This window comes from Triturus cristatus, chromosome 10 (genome assembly GCF_964204655.1).
Source record: "Triturus cristatus chromosome 10, aTriCri1.1, whole genome shotgun sequence".
Taxonomy (NCBI): domain Eukaryota; kingdom Metazoa; phylum Chordata; class Amphibia; order Caudata; family Salamandridae; genus Triturus; species Triturus cristatus.
Genome location: NC_140593.1, coordinates 887,352,672 through 887,374,715, shown reverse-complemented (window position 1 = coordinate 887,374,715; position 22,044 = coordinate 887,352,672). Strand labels below are relative to the sequence as shown.

At 44.0% G+C, this 22,044-nt stretch overlaps 1 protein-coding gene across 1 annotated transcript in view; it reads left to right on the top strand.

The window, feature by feature from the left end:
* The window catches only part of LOC146796185 (uncharacterized), a 307,863-nt gene extending 304,060 nt beyond the window's left edge, over window positions 1–3,803 (top strand). Inside the window, exon 4 of the mRNA XM_085628610.1 lies at window positions 3,510–3,803. Within this exon, the coding sequence (XP_085484736.1) occupies window positions 3,510–3,659 (150 nt within the window). The 3' untranslated portion in view covers window positions 3,660–3,803. The remainder of the gene's footprint in view (window positions 1–3,509) is intronic.
* Window positions 3,804–22,044: the final 18,241 nt, after the last annotated feature.

Below are 22,044 nucleotides of genomic sequence, written 5' to 3'. Positions count from 1 at the left end.
TGACAATTTCTCATGAGCGGTTTGTGCTTTGCGAGTCACATCTTTCGCTACAAAAAGCGATTCATCTTGTTCGTACATTAGTATTCTCTCAAGGGGAAAATTTCCATTTATTGTCTCATCCACCTCTGCCTTCAATCTTACGATATCTAACATCCTCCCTTTCAGGTCTCCCTTCTGCACGTCTCGACATCCCTTTCATTGTACTCACATTCTCGTTCCTGTGATCTACTCGCTTCGGACATACTCATAGGAACAGGACGATTTTACTATGGTACCTCGTTCACTCTCTGCTGTCATCACACTCTGGTTCTGATTTCTCACTGGTGGTGTCCACATTCGCAAATCTGATCTCGACTCAGCCAAGGACCTCGATCTCACTGGTCTCGGCTCTCCCTGTCCCCTAGAGGAGTCTGCTGTAGCTGGTAATGGCGTACTCATTTCTATAGGCTTTGGTGTCTACTCCATTCCACTCACTGGCCCACTTCCCTCGGCCACGCTCCTCACTCCTACAGCTGAATGTACTGAGCTTCCAACCCTCTCTTGGTCTGGGTCGTAAACAGAAACCATAGGTCCAATGGTGACCGGTACCTTTAGGGCATCCGGTATCCACTCACCTCTCCCAACCTCTGCGCTAGCTACCGACTGATTCCTAGTGTCCTCAGCTCCTGTCGAGATTTTCCCTCCTACTCTCACGTCTGACTGAACAGGTACACCCCCAGTCCCTTCCATCTGAGCTGACTTTCCTTCAGGGGCGTCTAGGTTGTACGGAGGTGGTCTCTCAGATAATAACCTCTCTAGAAGACTGTCATTTGTATCGCTGTCTTCCTCATCATCCACCTCCTTTATTTTCGAGCCATCAGTCTTTACCAATAAGGGATACAGTCTGTGTCCTTCTATTGCCTGTACTCTCCATATTTTCTCTTCTGCATACCACCTTGCATCCTGAAATGCCTTAATCAACTTTTTCACCCTTTCCTGGTTTCTGTCTCTTTTTCTATCATGCACTGATCTAATCCACGCATTCAATGCTTCAAACTGTGTCGGCCTCGGCAAAGGTCGTAAAGCCGCCATCACAGACTTCAACTGGTACAACACTTCCAACCTGAATGAACCATATCTCGGGAAAGCTAATTCTCCTTCACCCTGGGTCACTTTATGCCAATTTTCAATCCAAATTATAGTATGCAATCCCACATGTCTTGCCATATAATGTGCCGGAGTATCCTCAGGAGGGGCCTCTTCTCCCCCACGAGTAACCACATGCTTGTCGCCTCTACACAATTCTCGAAAAACTTTAAAACATTTCATGATGACAAATTTTGATCGCACACAATATTCGTTTACTTCCTGATGTCAATCCACCAATAACAGCGCAAACCACACCAACCGACCTATCGCAGCGTGACACCTTCTGACGTCACTTTCCTCTACTAGCAGCAGTTCCCCTCCTTCACAACTCGCGTCTCACCCTTGCATTCGTCCCATTCATACGCTGAAATAACCGTTTGTCCCAAACAAGTTACTTCTCTGACTGTACGTCCACAGTCTCTCGAAATTGTCGACCTCGGTTGGCAACCGTCTGTCCCCGTCCGGCCAGACAAATCGCCTCTGATAGGTTACAAGTACTCAAATCCACATACAACAACCCACGACCAGTGTCGGTTTGTCATGCACTCACACATTCGCTCCCCCTATCTCGGTCCAGGTGATCGATGGCGCCTCACGATCCCCTTTCGGTGGTCAAAAAAATCTACTGCAGGTGTCTTCTACACCCAATCGCTTAAGCTACTCGTCGAGCCTAAGACTTTCCCGGGCTGCGCGCGCTCACAGCCTGATCTCACAATCACTCAACATTCACACCAACTCCGCACGACATCACACAACAAATCAACACCGCAATCTACAAACATCTCACCCTATTCATACTCACTCCTCCTCGAACTGCTGTTTTCTGCCGCACTGCTACTCTCTGTCAGCGTTCATCAGCCGCCGGTGTCCGATGCTCACCATCTGATGATTCACCATCACTTAATGTCTATGGGCCTCAAGGATCACTTATCCTAATCTAAATCTTCCCTCGCTATCGGAAGTAACCATCCGTCTCTGCTACCAACTGATAGGGCCGTATTCTTGTCTCACCAATTATCTACAAGAACCCTCTCAGGTCGCCAGGAACTTTTTACTTGCCAAATAGCGTAGAGGGAGTAAACACAATTATCAAAATATATCTGCCGCAATTTGACATCGTTTGAAAGGATAAGAGGACTCCAAATCTATGATTTTCGAGATTTTATTATAAGTAAAAACATCTGAACATAAAGGCACCTCAGTACTAGGCACAAAAGGTAAATAGGTACCAACACGAAAGCCAGCCTACGCAGGATTCTCATACGACTATAAATAAAAAGAATTACAGATTCTAAAAGCATCAGATACAAGATCGTAATGCTAAAGTCTAATTTGGGAATCATCAGTTAGCATATCTGTCCCTACTCTAATCTAAAATGACATCCCTACTTAGCATTCCCTCCCAGGCAAGAGAATCTTGAAAAAGGTGTCAGAAGTGAAACTTCCTAAGAAGTCTTCACTTAGTGAGAGCTCGATCTAAGATGCTCCTTCTAGCTTCCCGCCTAATCCTCATCTGCTCAACCCTCGGGGCACTGTCCCTAATACAAAAACCCAAAATCGTAGAACACGCCTTCGGCACACCTCTTCAGCCAGGTCTTCCTCCGGTAACTTTCCATCCAGAGCTGTCCATCTTCCATCGTCTGTTAACTCGACATTGGGTCTCAGGCACCTTCCATACTAGCTGTTACAATTTGCACATTCCAATGCACTCCCCTGTCGGCTTCTCACAGCATCTCAACTCCTAAAACAAAGGCTTATTCTCACTAACGAGCTAAATGTCCTTGCACCTGCAACAGAAACATGGGAACGAAAAACTCTTCGCATCTTGAAGTTTTACATTTCTCTGCAGCTCAAGCCTCTACCAAAAATCCTTTTTCGGCCTACAAAATTCAGCTAACATAAGAAATGAACAGGCCTTCTCTTCTAACGTATGCATGAGGCTAGGCCTTACAACTTAAACACCTTTACTAAATCACATTCTGAGCATTAGTTCGACATTATCATCATGTAAATAAGCAACCTACATTTTAGTTCTAACATGTCACACGTTTAGTCTGTAACATTCTTTTGCAAAACTAATCATCTGCATTATGCTAAATACATTCACAGTACTTCTACAACATTAACTCTCACATAACGTTATTACAATCTTTATCGCTTCTATATTAACCGATTATAGCAAATACACTTCTACGGCGCTTCTAAATCTACATAGATTAATATGCGGGTGCTGACTAACGGTGAATATGATGTACCCCTACAAATTTCAGAATCACATGGCGCTCTATCATTAGTTTCTCAAATGTAATCACTGAGAGAACATCTAATTTTCAATAATCACAATCTAACAGCCTATTAATGTCACATCTCTTCTATTTCAGAACCCGTCAAATCACCCCTACTGTGTGATACCGGAAGATCAATGGCGAGCCCGGCATCCTGGCGTATTTACTTTGTTAGCAGACATCATAGTCGATCCTACTCTTTGGGTATTTGAGGAAATTACCGAAATAAAAAACGAAACCGTATGACCACCAGTGGATATCCAGCCAGCCTGCTCCCTGGCAGATCAGATGCTGATAACATAATTTAGTCGTTGGCATTAGCACTGCTTATCTGTGAACTCTTGTATGGTTTTAGAGTACATAGTGAATTATATACAACTCGATTAACTATATCGTCTCCTTGGGTTTCGATTTTTGTGTTGTCCAATGACATCGTATTAAGGGTGTGTCCTTCAAAGTATTGAACTTTAGATTGGGCCAGCGTGCGCAAGGGGAGGTCAGAGTTCAAGCTGTAACTAATGGGTGCAGGACGGGATGGGAGAAGAGGGAGATGAGATGCAGGTGGGTTGGAAACTATCCCCACACTGAAGAGCTGATAGCCCTAAATCTTTTACTCACCCAGAAGAAAGGGTTAGGGAGGAAGGTGACAGAGAGAACTACAGTTTACTTTCTTGAGAGAAAATCATAACATTCCATGGCCAGCATTTTGAAACTCAATCCACGTTTTGCCAAGTCTAACACCATTCCTTAAGATTTGAGAGTAAATGACTCCCATGAAGAAGGAAGTCAAAAGTTAAATCAGGTTAATAAGAACTCTCCTGATTTATGTCTTTATTCCAAAAGCACCCATTTCAATGGAATGTATTGGAGGTTCAAGCTCGGTAAAGGAAGTGGTCGTCAGGACTCAGGCAGGAATTTAAGGAAGAGAAACTAAATGTGGCCCAGTTTAGGAATGTTTCAGTGGTCCAATAAATGAAAGTCATACTTTAACTACAAGGCATCCATGAAATCATAGAATCCAAGTTCTTTTTTTTGCTTTTTCCATTCGTCCTGCTCTTAAAGATCTCCAAATTTGGTTTAACTGAAGCACCGTGCACTCGTGTGAGAAGGGGAAAGCTTCTCCAATCACCAACCTTGTGGGCGGATTGCCTGGTGCATGATCTTGAGAGGCCAGCAATGCTTATCAATGGTAAACTTTGCAGTATGTCATGCAAACGTGTCATATGTGTGCTTGTTGGGGCAGAGGTGTGTGGTGGAGCAGAATGGAGCCTAAGATTGTTTTGAGTGATGTGTGTGTGTTGTCTAATATGTGAAGCGTGATGTGTGTAGTGCATGTAGTGAGATATAGATCTCAAGATTCACAGACATATGGATGTTAGATATGAAATGTTTTTTTCAAAATATGATATTTTAGTTCGAGAAGGTGATCCCATGTATTGCGGCCACATCAAAGCCAACAAGGTTATTCAGAGTGACTAGGAGTGAGACCTTGTTCAACTAGGTGAGACTCACACCTAGCGACTAGGACGTCAGGTGTGAGAAACTCCACCACAAAATGAGTCTCAGATCTAAATTAAGAATGAATAAGTGTGACACTGTTCTCGAAGCAGTGTTTAATTTGAGCCGCTTGTTGCTGGTGGGGCCCACCAGCACCCATTCCCAGGGAACCACATTTATTTTACCTCATCAGACTTTGACCCACAACAAGAAAGAGAGAAAAATACAAAAGAAGAAGGTGGAAGAGTAAATTTGAAAAAAGTGACAAGAGAAGAAAATGGGAACCAACAAGAGTAAGATAACAGAGCATGGACTGTCTGGTGGTGGATTAAAAAGGCATGAGGTAGAATCAAGACAACGCAGCTTTGGTATTCAGCACCCTGACATTCAGCAGCACTGCCAATGGGCTTCTGAACCAAACGTTGGTCTCGTCACTCATTATTTTTAAAATTAAGCAATGTCTCCAGGAGATGAAACCAAGAGCTAATGAGTCAAATGAGTGGTATTTGAGTCATGGTAAACACGTGAGAAACTATGGGCCTGATTACGATGGCGGTCGGACTTGATCCACCTGCCACCGTAGCGGTGATTGGGTCCGACCGCCATGCATGCGGCGGTCCCGTATACCCGATTATGATGAGACCGCCACCACTGCGGTCAGATTCCACACCTTTCACATTGCGGCGGTGGCTGCTGACAGCAGCACCCACGCGATGTTGAAAGTAGCATGGTGTGCATTTCACTGCACTGTGTCGCAGGCACTACACTATGCCTGCTACTTGGTGCAGTGAAATGGAACCCCCACCCCTCCCCCAACACAGGGGGGGCCAGCTACGGGCCCCAGAAGGCATTCTCCACCAGCCTTTCAATGGCGGTTCAACCGCAACGGAAAGGCTGGCTTCCGCCGGCATCATAATTGTGCCGGCAGAGCATGCTAGACTCCGCCGCCATTGTGAGCATGCTGACCGCTCCGCAAGGCAATCGTGACGATCGCTACCGTCGGAAAAGTGGCGCACGGACTTTCCCTCCGCCACGGTACCCACTGCCATCGTAACATGGCGGGCAGAAGGACCACTGCTGGAGTGTGGAAAAGGTCATTTTCCGCCACTGCCAACACCACGGATGTGCTTCCGCCCACCATCGTAATCAGCCCCTAAGTTCCAAGGGTGAAAGTTGCACTTAATGAGTGAGATGTGAGGTCTCTCAGACTCACTTCAATTGCCTAAAAATTCGGATATCTGAGACAAACGCCAATTTAGTCAGTCTTGAAATGTGTAAGAGCTTTATCCAGAGAAACATCCATGTCTTGGTGTTGCATGCAGTCTAGTAGCTAAATTGTCCACTGCGCAATCGGAAAATCTTAAAATGTAAAATTGCTTCCACAGTTTACCAAATTGTGTTATGTTTGTCAAATATAATTATCGTCATATATCCCAGTGTCTGTATGATCTAGAATAATGACTACTTTGGAACAGACTAGTGTTGTCATTGTTTTATACGCAGTTAAAACCCACCAGTCTTGGCATTATAGTAGTGCATAGAATCGGGAACATACAACATACAGGGTCTCAGCCAAACGTACATGAAGGGAAAAACAAGAAAGTTACAGGCTTCCATGAACAACCATACCAACACACCTACACACAGGCACATGCGCAATGCATAAAGACAACACGCAGGCAGGCAACACACAGGACCACTCTCAGGGCCGTTTCTACCATTAGGCAAGACTGGGCGGCAAAAGGAAGTTGGGACATTTGACCTTGTGTGTGCAAAATTTGTGGTTTCCGCAGCGCCCACAGATGTCTGTAACAATCAGGGCCGTCAATCATTCATAGCGCGAACACGCTACTTATGACAGCCCTGTTTCTTGTTTCTGGCCTGCCCCCAGAGAGAATGGACCAATGATCTCACGAGGGGCAAGCCTGTCATCGTTTTTTTTTTTCACTTTTAAATACCTGCATTTGCCTTGGTGCGGGCACGCACTCCCGTGCAGTAGACCCAGAGTGCTGTCATCTGGAGCTCGAGAGAGGCGGAGTCAGGATCGTCAAGGCAAGGACTGGTTGACCTACCCTGCAGCCTGCTTCTGTTGCATGTGGGAGTCCCTAGGTGGTTGAAGTGTCCACTTTTCCTGCTCTGCCGCTGTCAGCTGCCCCCCCCTCTATTTCTTCCTCTTATTCCCTTCCTTTATGATCTATTTCGCAGCTCCTCACTTGCTGAAAACCATGCTTCAACCTGTTCCCAACGTACTTGCTTCTCAAAAGGGGCCGCTTCAGGGACTACAGCCTCTATCTGTCAGCACAAGCCCAGGAGGAAGGCGCCAATGACCGGCAAGCACAATTTAGTGCGCCAGGCTCCGCAGGCGCACAACGCGCCCAGGCAAGTGCCTGTGTTAAAACCGGGCCAAAAGCAGGCTTTCTGCGGCCGGACAAGGCTGGGCTGGGCTCCCCTCGGGGCCTCTTGCTTCTCCCTCAACACTCACAATAGGGAAGCGCTAGTTACCGACACTTAAGGCACAAGGTAAGCCCAGTTCTTCAATATCGAACTAGCCATTAAATACTATGGGTGCCCTTCACAAAGAAATACACTCAGTTGAACAGAGTCTAGGTTCCTGTAACCGCACTGCCGGGCCATCGAAAGCTCCCTCCACATTGCCGCCCTTTCCTCCACAGGCCCCGGGGACATCTCTGGTCATGCGGTTAATGTAGCTAACAGGTGTGTTCACCACATTTCAGATGCAGTTTATTACATTTCTCTCTCCAATTCTTTCACAGACCAGCCTCTTAAATGCATAAAACACCCGATCCCAGCTTCAATAAACGTCTCTTACCCTCTGTTTCCTCTACTTTTCTTATTTCGTTCCCCTGTGAAATGGATCCAAAGATGGAAGAAACACTTTTGTTGGAAATATCCTCTTTTTCTAACATTTTTCTGTTGCAAAGTGCAGCTTCGGGGCCAAGAGAAAAACAGGTGCAAAATACGAAAAATAAATAACAAAATAAAGCATTACAGAGTGGTTGCAAAGTGGCCAGATTGGTTTTATTCTCATCCAGATACATTAGTGCCACTTTACAGAGTTTGCCAGTGAAGCGCTACTTTCTTTTTCCCGTCATTCTTTGAACAGCATTGGTTTTCCTGGTTGTGGAAGTGCACCATTCCTGGAGGTTCTGCAATACCTGTTTGATGACTGGAGTGGAAAACTTTTAATCTGATCCTTATCTGCTCTTTTCCGTATTTCAGTTTACAAAATGTGGACTGCTGCTCTTTGTTCAGGGGTGTTGTCTTTTCAAACTATACTACTTATATTTTGTAAGGATTTAAGCAATGGACATTGAAACGGGTAAAAGGTAGGGGGCGGCATTTTTCAATTCTCGCCTAGGGCGGCAAAACACCTAGAAACTGCCCTGGCCACACTTGTACAAAGACAACACACAATGACTCGTAAGCAGGCACTCACAGCTTAAATACAAACACACATGGACACCTGATAAGTGGACCTTGTCAAGTGTGACATTTTCAACCAGTCTCGAGTTTTTGTCCAAGAACATGTTGAGAGTTTTACGCACCAGTGATAAATCTGAAATAAGTTTCAGAACGCAAAGCTGTCATGGCTAATAACATATCAGACATGACAAGGCTTCTTGGCAGCACTGCCCATGCCAGAGTTCACACGTGGATTCGTGAAAACTAAAGCTAAAATGGAATTAATAAATACTGTCAGGTTTAACATTCTACATAAAACATCCATTTTCTGGTTATGAAAATGCACCAGGCAAACACACCATGCCCGAGAGGAGAAACTCAATAATACAGGTTGTAGGTACAAGAGATATCTGGAGAGGGGTCCACAGATTTCCTACTCCTGCTACTGAGGGGTCCACAACACACACTCCCACATAGAATATTTCTTCACCCTAATATCGACCCTTCATAGATCCACATAGGTAGAAATTAAGTCAGAGGCATCTCCAACTACTCACCACTCTGCATCACACTAGATTCACCCCAAATCTGGGAAAAAGAGCGAATGTAGAATAGCCACATGGTGTCTAACGAACAAAAAAAGAAGTGGTTTGCCTGCAAATCACCACAGAGCACTACTTCAAAGACAAAACAGACACAGTAAGGGAGGTGTCCACCTAATGGAAGGCATATAACGCCATGATATGCGGGGGGATATATATGGGCAAGTAAGAGATGAAAGAGCAGCAATGAAAAGATGCTTAAAGGGAAATACTAAACGTAGAGAAGGAATACACTTGACAGCCCACAGAGGTAACAGGAGCACGCACACTACTTAAAGTGGAAGGATATCGCTCACTGGCAACAGATACCGTCAAAATGGAATACAAAGCCAAACAATAGCAAATATACGAAGGAGGGAACAAGGCAGGGAAAATACAAGCCTGGCTCAGCAACAGAGAAAAGAGCAGGTACTATACACGAGAAACAATACGCACTGATGAGGCAAAAGTAGTAGGTACTGAAGCCACAGCAGCGACAATGGGTGACTACATACACGACTTCTACAGGGCATGCACATGACCATCTGCAATGGACCTGCAGGGCTTCATATGGGACTGCCCCTGTAGAAAGTTGGAGAAGCATAGGGCACTAGAGCTTGTGGAAGACCTAAATATGAAAGAGGTGCAGCTGGCACTAACACAAATACAATCAGGGAAGACACAAGGCCTAAACGTTTTTTCGGCGGAATTCTTTAAAAAAAATGGCACTCAAGATAATACTCCCACAACACACATGATACATGGAGGCATACCAAATTGGAGAGCTCCCCAGAGCGACAATAGTGTTTATACAGGGGCGGCTCCTCCCCTACGAACATCTGTAAATACTACGAAGCAGCCCAAGTTAGTATAATGAATGAATGGTCCTATGCACCATCAGACGACCCAGCATATCGACACGACAGAGAAGCACTAGGTGAAAAAGGATATATTCACTTACTGTATGGTGCGAGGATAAGCCTGGGTGCACCTGAAGGGATAACAGCGGTGCTTTCCACATGGCTCAAGCTGCAGAGGGAAATGGGGTGGGAAAAAAGACTAACACCAAAAACTCTCCTATGGCTGTGCATGAAACTGGGCCCCGTGACAACCCTATAGGGTTTTAGACAATATTGGCCTTTCTACCCTAGACGATGTATGGGACGTCAACGGCATAGTACAGTTTGAATTCCTAAGGAATGAATACGAAATGGCAACCACACACATGTTTAGAAATTTGCCATTACAACATGCAATGCAGGCAACGGTCACTACGGAGGAGGAAACCAGAGAAGACTCCCCCCCTTAGAGAGACAGCTTCCAAACGGCCATATGGCAGCCAAGGCAATCTCTCTTACATAAAAAACTTTAATGAACAACATGCAGGGAGAACTATTCCAATTAAGGAGACAATCGCAAACATATATAAGGGAGCTGGAGAAAGAGGATTGAAGGGAGGCACTGCAATTCCCAAAAGAAGCCGCAATAAAGGCATGCTTTCTTTTGATGCAACTTAAAATATTACATAGAGTATACTACACTAAGGTACTCTTACATAAAGTAGGCAAAGCCGCAGACAATACATGCCTACTCACCTGCGGACAACATAGCTCCTTCTTACACACACTTTGGGACTGCTCCAAGATACAACTGTTTTGGGGAAGGGTGAAAAAGAGACTTGAAGAAGCCATAGGAACACACCTCGAAATCCAGACCCCACTGATGCTATTAGGTACAGGGAGAAACTCAGATATCACATCCAACAAGAAAACTTTAGTTAACTTTGTATTCCTACTGGCAAAATGGGAAATTGCACCAAAATGGGGTAGCAGAATAGGCCAACAACTGCGAGATTGGGAACGAGAAATGAACATATGCTACACTAGGGAAAACTAATATACAAGGGCAGTGGATGCCCCAAAACATTCGAAAAAAGATGGAGAGGGTGGTCCACCACGGGAAGATAGCAGAAGACAGAGTAATGAAAACCAGACCAAAAGATAACAAGACCTTGGAACAAGCAGAACTTTCCAAAAACAAGCATGCCGAGAGTCTAACCACCCATGCACAATGTCCAGAAAAAAATACACTAATCCTAATCAAGACCTCACGGGCACGAACATCACACCAACAAGGTTGGGGGTAAGGGGAGGATTTGATAGGGAAGTCCAGGTAGCACTACACATGTTTGCATGTTTTATAAAATTGTGTATAACTATTCCGTCAAGGACAAACTCCCATTGGGTTTATGTATATATATATATATATTCACAGAAAAAACCATAGGTTTCAGGCACGTTATAGTTAGGAATTAGCATTTAAAAAACCTCAGAAATTCACTGAAAAAACCATAGGTTTCAGGGGTGTTATAGTTAGCTGGACTTTTCACTTGTACAAAACCATTGAAATTCCCCCGTTATAGTTAGTTCAGCTAACTATAACTCGCGCGCCCGCAATGCACTGCTGATGACGTCACATATTACATCACTCATGACATGGTCAGTGACATCACTGATGACATCTCAAATGACATCACTGATGACATCACTGATGACATCATCCAGTGAATGTGTGTTTTTCTGAAAATTAAATATGTTTTATATATGTATATCTCAAGGTCGATGGAAGAATAAATGGGTATATAAGTGTCTAAATGGATGATTTGTTTTTGAAAAATTGATTGTGTAACTGACTGATTAAGTGTATCATAGTGAATACATGGCTTAGTGAGTAATGTTTAAATATGTAAATATCTGTATCAGTGTCTCACTTTGTGTATAAGTGGCTGCATGGGTTGGTGAGTAGCTACATGGGTGTCTATATAGGTTATTAGTTGGTTTTTTGAGTATCAGTCTGAGTGTCTGCATGGTTCGGTGGGGGGTATTACGTAGTGCATAGGTGCATGAATGAGTGACTCACTGTTTGTATGTGTTGAAGACAGCATGTGTGCAGGACTGTATGGGTGGATGAGTGTGTGTATGGGTGTGTCAGTGAGTGAATGGCTGTCTCAATAGTGTCTTTATGAGTAACTACATATGTTTTAAACTAGTATATGTGACTGTTGGTGTATATAAGTGAGTATATGTGAGAGTGAGAGATTGAAAGAGTTCCTGTATGAATAAGTACGTGTTTCTATAAGTGATTGTTTAAAAGACTAAGTATGTGTACGTTTCCGTAGAAGTAAGTGTGGTGGTGTGTGTATAACTGTATATACAAGTAAATGTATGTTTGATTCTTTATTAGCATGAGTGACTATGTGTGTGAGTAACTCTATGGATGAGTGGCATTCTGTAACAGGATGTATAGGTGTATGAGTACATATGATGAGTGAGTACATGTATGAGTGACTGTATAGGACTGTTGGTGAATGAGTGGATGTGTATGTGGATCTTAGAATTACTGAAGAGGTTGTTGTAACTGGTATTGGTATGTCCATTGTTTTGAAAATTTTAGTCTCTATTTTTGAATGTGTGTATCAAAGGTTATATTAGGGTGAGAGGAGGTCTGCCACTCTATCACAAGGATGATGTCATCAGTGATGTCATCAGTGATGTCATTTGAGATGTCATCAGTGATGTCATGAGTGATGTCACTGACCATGTCATGAGTGATGTAATATGTGACGTCATCAGCAGTGCATTGCGGGCGCGCGAGTTATAGTTAGCTGAACTAACTATAACGGGGGAATTTCAATGGTTTTGTACAAGTGAAAAGTCCAGCTAACTATAACACCCCTGAAACCTATGGTTTTTTCAGTGAATTTCTGAGGTTTTTTAAATGCTAATTCCTAACTTTAACGTGCCTGAAACCTATGGTTTTTTCTGTGAATTTCAAAGGTTTTTTAAATGCTAATTTCTAACTATGCCTACAGAGATAGGACATGTGAAGAAAGAAGAAAAAATGCACAGAAAGAAAAAAAAGAATTGCAGAAAGAAGCAACAGAAGTCCTCAAAGACGAAGAAAAGTGCAGGAAGAAGGATAACGTGCAGAAAGAACAAAAAGAAGAGCAGAAAGAAGCCTTGTTGCAAAATCATCCTGTACCCTCAACTTTTTCAGACGGATACTGGTGGTAACTGAGTCTGACTAACCAGTCCTAGAGCCAGTGCTATGTTAAAAGACACTTAGAATACAGTGAAAACACCTACATACACTAGGGAACATTATGCGCTGGGGTCCCCCTGTGATTAGCATGACCTCCTCTGTAAGCCCCTAGTATATAATAGGGCAGGGGGATTAAAACTACCTCTTAAAACAGGCCACAGGGCGTTTTTGCACATGTTAACTCAGGCCCCGTCCCCTCCCTTCAACACTGTGTAAACACGCCCTGTGTCCGTTTTTAGTTGGTAGATTAAGTTCATTTGAATCCTGAGGGTCCCTAGGGTCCAATTAGCCCACTAGGTACCTCCAGTAAGTGCCACAGAGCTGCGTTGCAGAGAGGTGTAAAAAGTGGCACGGCCTGGACCACCCCTCTGCAATGCAGCTCAGTGGCGCTTACTGGAAGCACTTGGTGGGCTAGTTAGCCCCCAGGGGCCCTCAGTATTGAAGGGAAATTATATCCCCAATTTAAAACGTGCCATAGTGCGTGTTTGCACACGTCACCTCAGGCCCCGTCCCCTCCCTTCACCACTGTGTAAACGTGCCCTGTGGCTGTTCTAAGTTGAGAGATTAAGTCCCCTTGAATCCTAAGGGTCCCTAGGGTCAAACTAGACCACTAGGTACCTCCAGTAAGCGCCACAGAGCTGCGTTGCAGAGAGGTGTAAAAAGGGGCTTGGCCTCAGAACACCTGTCTGCAGCGCAGCTCCCTGGCGCATACTGGAGATGCCTGTTGGGCTAGTTGGCCCTCAGGGACCCTCAGTATTGAAGAGGAATTATTTCCCCAACTTACAACTCACCAGGGGGCGCGTTTGCAGAGTGCTGCAAGGAGGGGGCGTGGCCTCCGGCACGATGCCAGTCTTTTATTTATTTTAATTTTTTAAGAAGGGGGCTGTGTGGTTCCCCTTCTTATTCTAATTTATTGGCCCTGATGACCCCATCCCCCAGGGCCTGTCTCCTAATTATATTTTTTTGACCCCAATCCCCAGGGCCGGCCACTGTTTTTTATTATTTTTAAAAAATATATATTTATAGACACACCTAGGACATGCTTGACAAACGTACGTACCTATCACCATGACGATTTGCATGATATTCATTAAAAGGCGACTATGCATACAATGAATCCACGTGGAATGTATTTACACCACTAGTGAAGCTCTGACATGTCTGATGCCCTACCGTGCCTAATCCCGGTAGACACCCTTGTCGTTTATTTATACAAACATGGGTAGCTATTGACGGGCATATTTAATACACATGCACACCAAGCCATTCAAAGGGGATTCGACAAAAATTTGACCAAAACTATGCAGGAAACCCCCCTCACGGTTAATAAAACACACATCCACTGCCGGATGTATAATACTTTTTATTTTACTCTCTGGAAAGGGGACGAACATCACTTGAGAGTCACAGCGCGCTCCTAGCAGAGCCCAATGCTGTGTTACACCCACCATTGCCTGCTGAGTGCCACACACCTCTGTGTTGTATTCCACAAGCTAGTGCATATGCTATGACACTCTCTAGCCCATGTGCACTGTAACACCACCCCGTGAATATGTCATGCCACACTTGTCTTCGCACGGGTTATATTGCCCCATCTAACGTGCCTTCCTCGATGCCTATGTTATAACACACAGTGCTATGCCATACATATTACAATCTGGGATCCATATCTTTGTCACAGTGCATATGCAACGTTACACTCCCCAGCACATATTTTATATTACAACTTTAGAGACTAGTTAGGTTACACAACACTGCCCTGTGCATATTACACTCCAAGGCGCATATCGCATAGCACGCGCTAGTGCCTGTGCTATCTCGCGCTCTCCAATGAATCTGTCATTGCGCACAATGTATTGCATATTATATTTCACGCCCGGTTCATCTTATATCACACTTTTTAGTGCATAGTTTATACCATACACTATATCTAGTTTTCATTTTCAATCGTGCTCTCAGGACTATGTTCTATATAACACTGTGTTCACCTACCCTTTTCACGGGCATTACATTTTGCGATAGGGGGTGGAGGGTCAGGGGGTGTTTCTGCCAAGTGAGCCCGGAGTCACAGTCACAAACGTCCTCTTCTTCCTGAATAAAAGTGAGATTATGCTGCATACTTGTTCATATTTTAAGTAGTTCGCACAGACACACGTTTTAAAAACAATAAAGTTCCTAATACCCGCCTTCTCTGAACAGTTAGCTTGCTGCCCCATCCCCCTCCTCCCTATCCTCTGTTGTGTGAATCCATGGACTAGCCTCCTCCCTCCTGCCATGCATGGTCTGATGTGCTGCCACTGCCCTTAATTTAGTATGATGTACCAGTCCACTCCTCCTGCCCTCCATTGCCCAATTCTATGCACCATCACTGACCTCCTGCTTAAACTCTGTGCTTAGCTTGCTGCCCCTATTCTCCTTCCCCCTGCCCTCCGATGTCTTTGTGCATGCCCCTGCTCCATCCTTTTTGCCCACCATGTTCCATGGAACTGCCACTCCTATCTACTCTGAGTGTTCTGTTGAGCTGCCACTCCCCTCCCACCTGCCTAGCATTGTCAGATGACTGTAACCTGTCCCTGCCACCTCCACCCTGCCTGTCCACATGCCATGCCCCTATCCTCTTCCTCCTGTCCTACATGGTCCATTGTACTGCCACACCCTTCTGCCCTCCCTGGTCTGTTGTGCTGCAACTGCTCCTCCTGCCTACCCCGTGCGGTCTGTTGTGAGGCCCCTTCCCCTGAACTTTGTCTGTGCACAGGTCCTGACCCTCCCTTCTATCCTCCATCGTCCTTTGTGCATGCCCCTGCACCCTCCTTCTTGTCCATCATAGCCATTGTGCTGCCACTAACCCTCCCACTTGCCATGCATGGTCTTCTGTGCTGCCATGGCCCCTCCCACCTTCCCTGTGTGGTCAGTTAGCTGCCCCTGACCCCCTCCCACCTTCCCTCCATGGTCTGTGTGTATTCCATCACAGTCTCACTGTTGCTCTTCATGGTGTGTCTTGCTTCTAGTGCCCATCCTGCCTGACCTCCATGGCTATCTTGCTGCTCCTGCCCTGCCCCCTTGCCCCCAGCCCTCTGTTTACATGTGCAGACCCCTACTCCCTCCCTCCTGGCTTGTCTGTTCCATTGTAATGCCCCTGATCCGTCCCTCCTGGCCTTTATGGTCTGTTATGCTGCAGCTTTCTCTCCTGTCTGTCCATTATGGTCAGCTAGCTACCATTGCCTCTTGCCTCTCTGTTCTCTGTTGTCCATGTGCATGGTCCTGTCCCCTCCCTCTTACTTTCTATGGATTGTTGTGCTGCACTCCCGTCCCGCATGCCCTGTGTGGTGTATTGTGCTGCTGCAAACCCTGATGCCTGCCCTGCAGGGTCAGTTTGGTGCACCTCTCCATGTCCCTCCTCTCCTCTGTTATCCAAGTCCATGTCCCTACCCCGTTTCCTTCCATGATCCAATGTACCATACTTGCGAACATTTTGAACTTGGTAAGAGGGAGATTTTGAAAAAAAACTGGGGTATTGATTTTCCCCTTTGAGTTACATTGAAAAAGAGGAGATTGTAGACAGGAGACAGATCAAATAAAGCCCATTTGAGCTTAAAAACATTGGACGTTTCCTGGCTGAATCGGGTCTGTTGGCATGTATGGTTGTACTACCATTGCCTCTTCCTTCTGCCCACAATGGTCTATTACATTGCCACAGCCTCTCTTGCAAGTCCTGTATTGTTGGTTTGTTGCCCCTGCCCCCCTTTCCACTGCCCTCCATAGTCTGTTGTGCTGCCACGGCCCTTCCTGCCTGCTCAGTGTGGTTAAATTGTTGCCTTTGCACCCTCCTACCTGCCTTCAATTTTCAGAGTCCGTGCCCCTGGCCTCTGCCTCTCAACGGTATCCTAATGAACAACTAGATTGCTAACATTCTATATTTATTACAAAAGTGTGGAACGCCTGACGTCATCTTGATGTAATGAAAACTGTAATACCTAGAGCATTTCCTTTAGAAATTACATATATGAGAGCGTCTTATTGGCATCAAAATTATGGTTAGTGCTCTAAAAGACTAAAATAAGGACATATTTTCTGAGTTTTCAAATAGCGACAAAGCACTTTTAAATTATTTGTTATCTTTATGTTTTTTTATCTAGTTGACCACTTGATTAAATGTTGCACTTAGGGGAGAGGATGTGGTGTTACTTCCAGAACTGCAGACTTTGCAACTGGGGAACCAGGTTGGAGTTTCTGCTTCAGCTCGACATTCTGTGATTCTGGTCAAATCACTTAGTCTCCCCATGTCTGCAACCAAAATGAATTTGTTCTTGTGTGATGTAACCAATGCTCATGTAAAGCACTCCAATACCTGACAAGTCTGCACTATATAACACTGCAAAAACACAAAATAATAAATGTTTTGCACACTTCTGTCATTGGGCTATATTTGGGCTACATCTGGGTGATTTTGGGCTACATTTGGGCTCTTTTGTCTCCGGTGGCCATCTTGGGAGATTTATTTGTTATGAAGTTTCCTAATTTCCTCATGTACTGCAGTCTCCTCAGTAGGAAATGCTTTCAGTTTTTTACTTTGATTCCATCATGAAGGTATTCAGATATGTCACACATTTGCCATAAATTCTGAATGTTAGCACTCTAGTTGCTCATTAGATCACTGTAGTAAAACTACTGTTCACCATGGAAGTCTGCTCCTGGTATTAAAAGTGCATGTTTCAGTCTGCATGTCAGAGTTTTATAATGAAATAGAAGAGGATTTGAGAAGTCACTCAACATGTGCCCTCATTTTCTTTCTTCAGCATTAATCATAATTTCTATGGCAAAATGAACCCCCTCATTGTGTTCCTTTTTAAATTAAATGTTTTAAGTGTTACCAGTTTATGCCAATCAAGATGGCTTCAGGTGTGCCATACTTTTGTCATAATGAAGACAGTAAGCGCTCTAGTTGTTTTTAAGAACACTCTGGGACATTCTGTCATTGGGCTATACTTGGGCTACATATTGGTGATATTTGGGCTACATTTGGGCTCTTTTGTCTCTGGTGGCCATCTTGGGAGACTTATTTGTTATGAAGTTTCCTAATTTCCTCATTTACTGCAGTCTCCTCAGTAGGAAATACTTTCAGTTTTTTACTTTGATTCCATCAAGAAGGCATTCAGATGTGTCACACATTTGCCATAAATTCAGAATGTTAGCACTCTTTTTGCTCATTAGATCACTGTAGTAAAGCTACTGCTCACCAGGGAAAACTGCTGCTGGTATTGAAAGTGCATGTTTCAGTCTGCATGTCAGAATTTTTTAATGAAATAGAAGAGGATTTGAGAAGTCACTCAAAATGTGCCCTAATTTTTCTTTCTGCAGCACTAATCATACTTTTTATGGAAAAATGAACCCCCTCATTTTGTTCCTTTTTAAAATAAATGTTTTAAGAGTTACCACTTTAATCTAAGCAAGATGGCTTCAGGTGTGCCATACGTTTATCATAAGTAGGACTGTTAGCGCTCTAGTTGTTCTTTGGAACACTCTGGGAAGCTGCAGTAGAACACAAAGGAATCAACTGACAGTCTCTGCCCTTGTTGGATGTACATGTTTTACTGAGAATGTCAGACTTCATTCTCACATGACTGAGAAAGATAATGTGAATTTACAAAAAATAAGCTCTCAGTTTAGCTTATAGATCACCTTCCAAACCTCTGTGTGAAAAGCATGAGAAAATATTTTTCTCTCAATCATGATATCCCAGCAGAAGGCTTTTTCACATGGTGAAATCACCTTAGAACATACCACAATTCCTAAAATGAGTATGGTACCATCAACAAATGATTTATAATGTAACTAAATTCTTAAAACCTTCTATTAACTGCAATGCTTTTTAATGAGGTGCTATCATGTATATTGGTCCCAAGATGGCTGCCAACACTTCTTGGATGAAGTGCTGACAGCCAATCAGATCTCAGGATGAGATGTGTTGTTAGGCTCCGCCCACATATATATATGATTTTACTTTAGATTTTCTCAGGAACTACTGAACAGATTGACACCATATATACAAAAGGCACATCCCTGAGCTGAGGACTACCTATCTGCCAAACTTCAAGTAATTCTGTTCAGCCGTTCGGGCTGTACCTTGGACTAAAGGTCCCTATGGAAAATTGCATGGGAAAAACGCGTTTTGGGACACCCCTTTTTTCTCAGCCCCCGCTTGACGAATCCCCCCGAGACTTTCAGGGTAGGAGCGGAGCGGAGCGCCCCACCTATTTTGAAAATTTTGTGAGGATTCGTCAACCGGCGCCAAAGTTATTCCAAATAGAATGTTGCGGATTTCCTATGGAAACACGGTCCTAACTATAACTATCTACTGGCGACCGCCAGTAGATAATATATATATACACATATATACAGTTTCAAACATGTACAACACTCTCACTCCAATTTCATTCCATATTTCATGTGCATCCCCGATAACATTAAGGTACAAACAACACAGCTATATTGTCATGTAAAAAAATAGAGAATATTCTCTTGACCTTTTATTCATATACCAGATCTCATTCTAAAACCAATAAACAATTTGAATGTCAGTAGACATTCATGAAATGTATAAAAATACAGGTTAAAACTCCATACTTGTAAGCACCTTCTAGAAAGGGAGATGGGGCCTTTAATTAAAAAAAAACAGTACATTACAAAACACATAGACTGGGAGAATAAAATAGACAACAACACATGTTTTTACTGTCACCAATCTTTTTGGGTCATTGTTTGCATAACAAAGTATCTCCAAATCATTAATGTCTACTGTGTTCTTACAATACCCTCCAGATTGGTATCAAATTCAACATTGACGCATTTCGGTAGATACCCTGATTTTTAGGCCCCCTTCTTCAGGATAGATACATTTTCTCCCACACTTTATAGTAAAAACAAATACGCTTTCCCAACCTGCCGATGTCCATGTCGTGTTGTCAAGTATTTTTAGGTCGAGCATCAGCATGCATGCGCTGTCTTCACACCTGTTGTCATGAATAAAAGCACTCCATTCCCACCCCCCGCTTACCGTTGGCTCATTCCGGCGTCATTCTTCTTTGTAGCCTCCTGTTTCGTTCTGCCAGCTGATACCTCCCTTCTCTGAAGCCTTCCTTTCAGCTGAGGAGCACCGGTAAAGTACAGTGTACATAGGCATGCCTTTTTCATTTCCTGTTTGGAAGAACATTTTTTTATTTATTGATTTTTTCTTCACTGCTTGTTTTTTTCTTTGTCTTACCCTACCCCCATCCCGCCGGGATTGCTTTTTTTATATTTTTATTTAAATTAGTAGATCTCGTGATTTGTGTATTTAGATCAGTAGATTATGTGATTTGGTAAGATCCACTGAACGTTGAGCCAATGCCGAGGCTTGAACTCTGGTCTCCAGCTCCAGAGACTGACTACGGCCTCCTTCTGTAAAGCTGCCTTGTTGGCTCCTCGTACACTCAAACAGATCGAAGAACGGCAGCTCCAGTAACAGCTGCTCCCTTTCCGTGCTCCCTGATGCATTTCCTCTCGCTGACCGAGAGTTGGTTGCTGTGCCAATGAGGAGGCTACAACTCTAGATGACAGCGAGCTGTGTGCTCAACCCCTTGCAGTGTGACTAAGGCTCGGTTGCTCTTCAGCTTCCGCAGTGTTTTGAACATTTTCTCTCAGTAAACTTTGCTGCCTTTTGTTCAAAGTTGAACGGAGGGCTTACTTTGCTTCCGAGCACCTGAAACAATGAGCACTGCCGAATCAAAGGTATGGTTTGTACCCCCTTTGCGCCCGACTGAACTTTGTGTATTGCTGTCATGAAGGGCTTACTTGTTTCACACCTGTAACTGTCGTGGTACATGTATGACATGCTCACACTCTTTCACGTCCCAACAAACAGCAAACAAGAGACCGGTACAGATAAGCAGGCATTGAGTACCCCTGGTCAGAAATACTGCTCATGGCTATATCATCACAAGTATTGCTGGTCTACGCTGAGCAAGGGATCAGTGGTTCTGAAGGCAGATGGCCCACTGATTCACACAGTGATTCACAAGCACCTGGGGCCTTGTGAAGTCTGTAATATATGGAGGATGCAGTATGAAATCAACAGAAAGTGTGCACCATCATAGCGGTGCTGGTGTCTGGGACTGCAATATACAGATAAGGTATTTTAATAATGTTCAAGTAAAAATGAACGTAAATGATACTGGCGCAGCAGCTCATAATTCAGTGCAAAACAGTAAATAAATAAGGCATATTATCAGTGCAGGCTGTTTGCTGCCATTCAAAAAATAGCCTACAGTATGTTGTAATATCCGCAAATAGGGGTGGAAGTGCCACGACTATCAGCATAAAATGCCCAGCCCCTTCCTCCATCACAATAAAATGCTCACTTTTTTCACATAAAATTCACCCACCCTTGCTAGAACTGGCGCGCAATTTCGGAAAAAAAAAATCAAGCTGTCAGCATCAGAACCTCACTCTTAAGTGCATGTAACATTGTCAGCAGTGTCACAAAGAATAGCAAACATCGTGCCACAGCATTGTGTGATACCATACGGTGCTCCTGATATTACTATGTTACATCACCTGAACGGTGAGAATATTTCAGTGTCACAGTGTCATTGCCATTCTAAGTAGTATTGTTATTAATGCCACATGATTTTGCCATGGATGCACGGGCACTACCATGCCACACACTGCTGATGATAATATGGTCACTAATAGCAAAATATTGCTACGCGACTATGCAATTTTTCACATTAATTGTTATACTGTGTAGTTTTTTTCCACAGACTGTTGGCATATAGCATAGTTGCAAAAAAGTTCTGGCATCAGTTTGCCTGGCTATCCATCACCTCGCCCCGGCATTCCTCTTACCTAAATTTGATAACAAAATTCAGGGAACAGACATCATTATTCAGCCAAGCACAACCTGAACACACAAAACAAACAACAATCGACACAGCTGCAGGTCTCTCCCTGCCCCTCATACAGACATATTACTGGTGGGTTTATACTCCTGA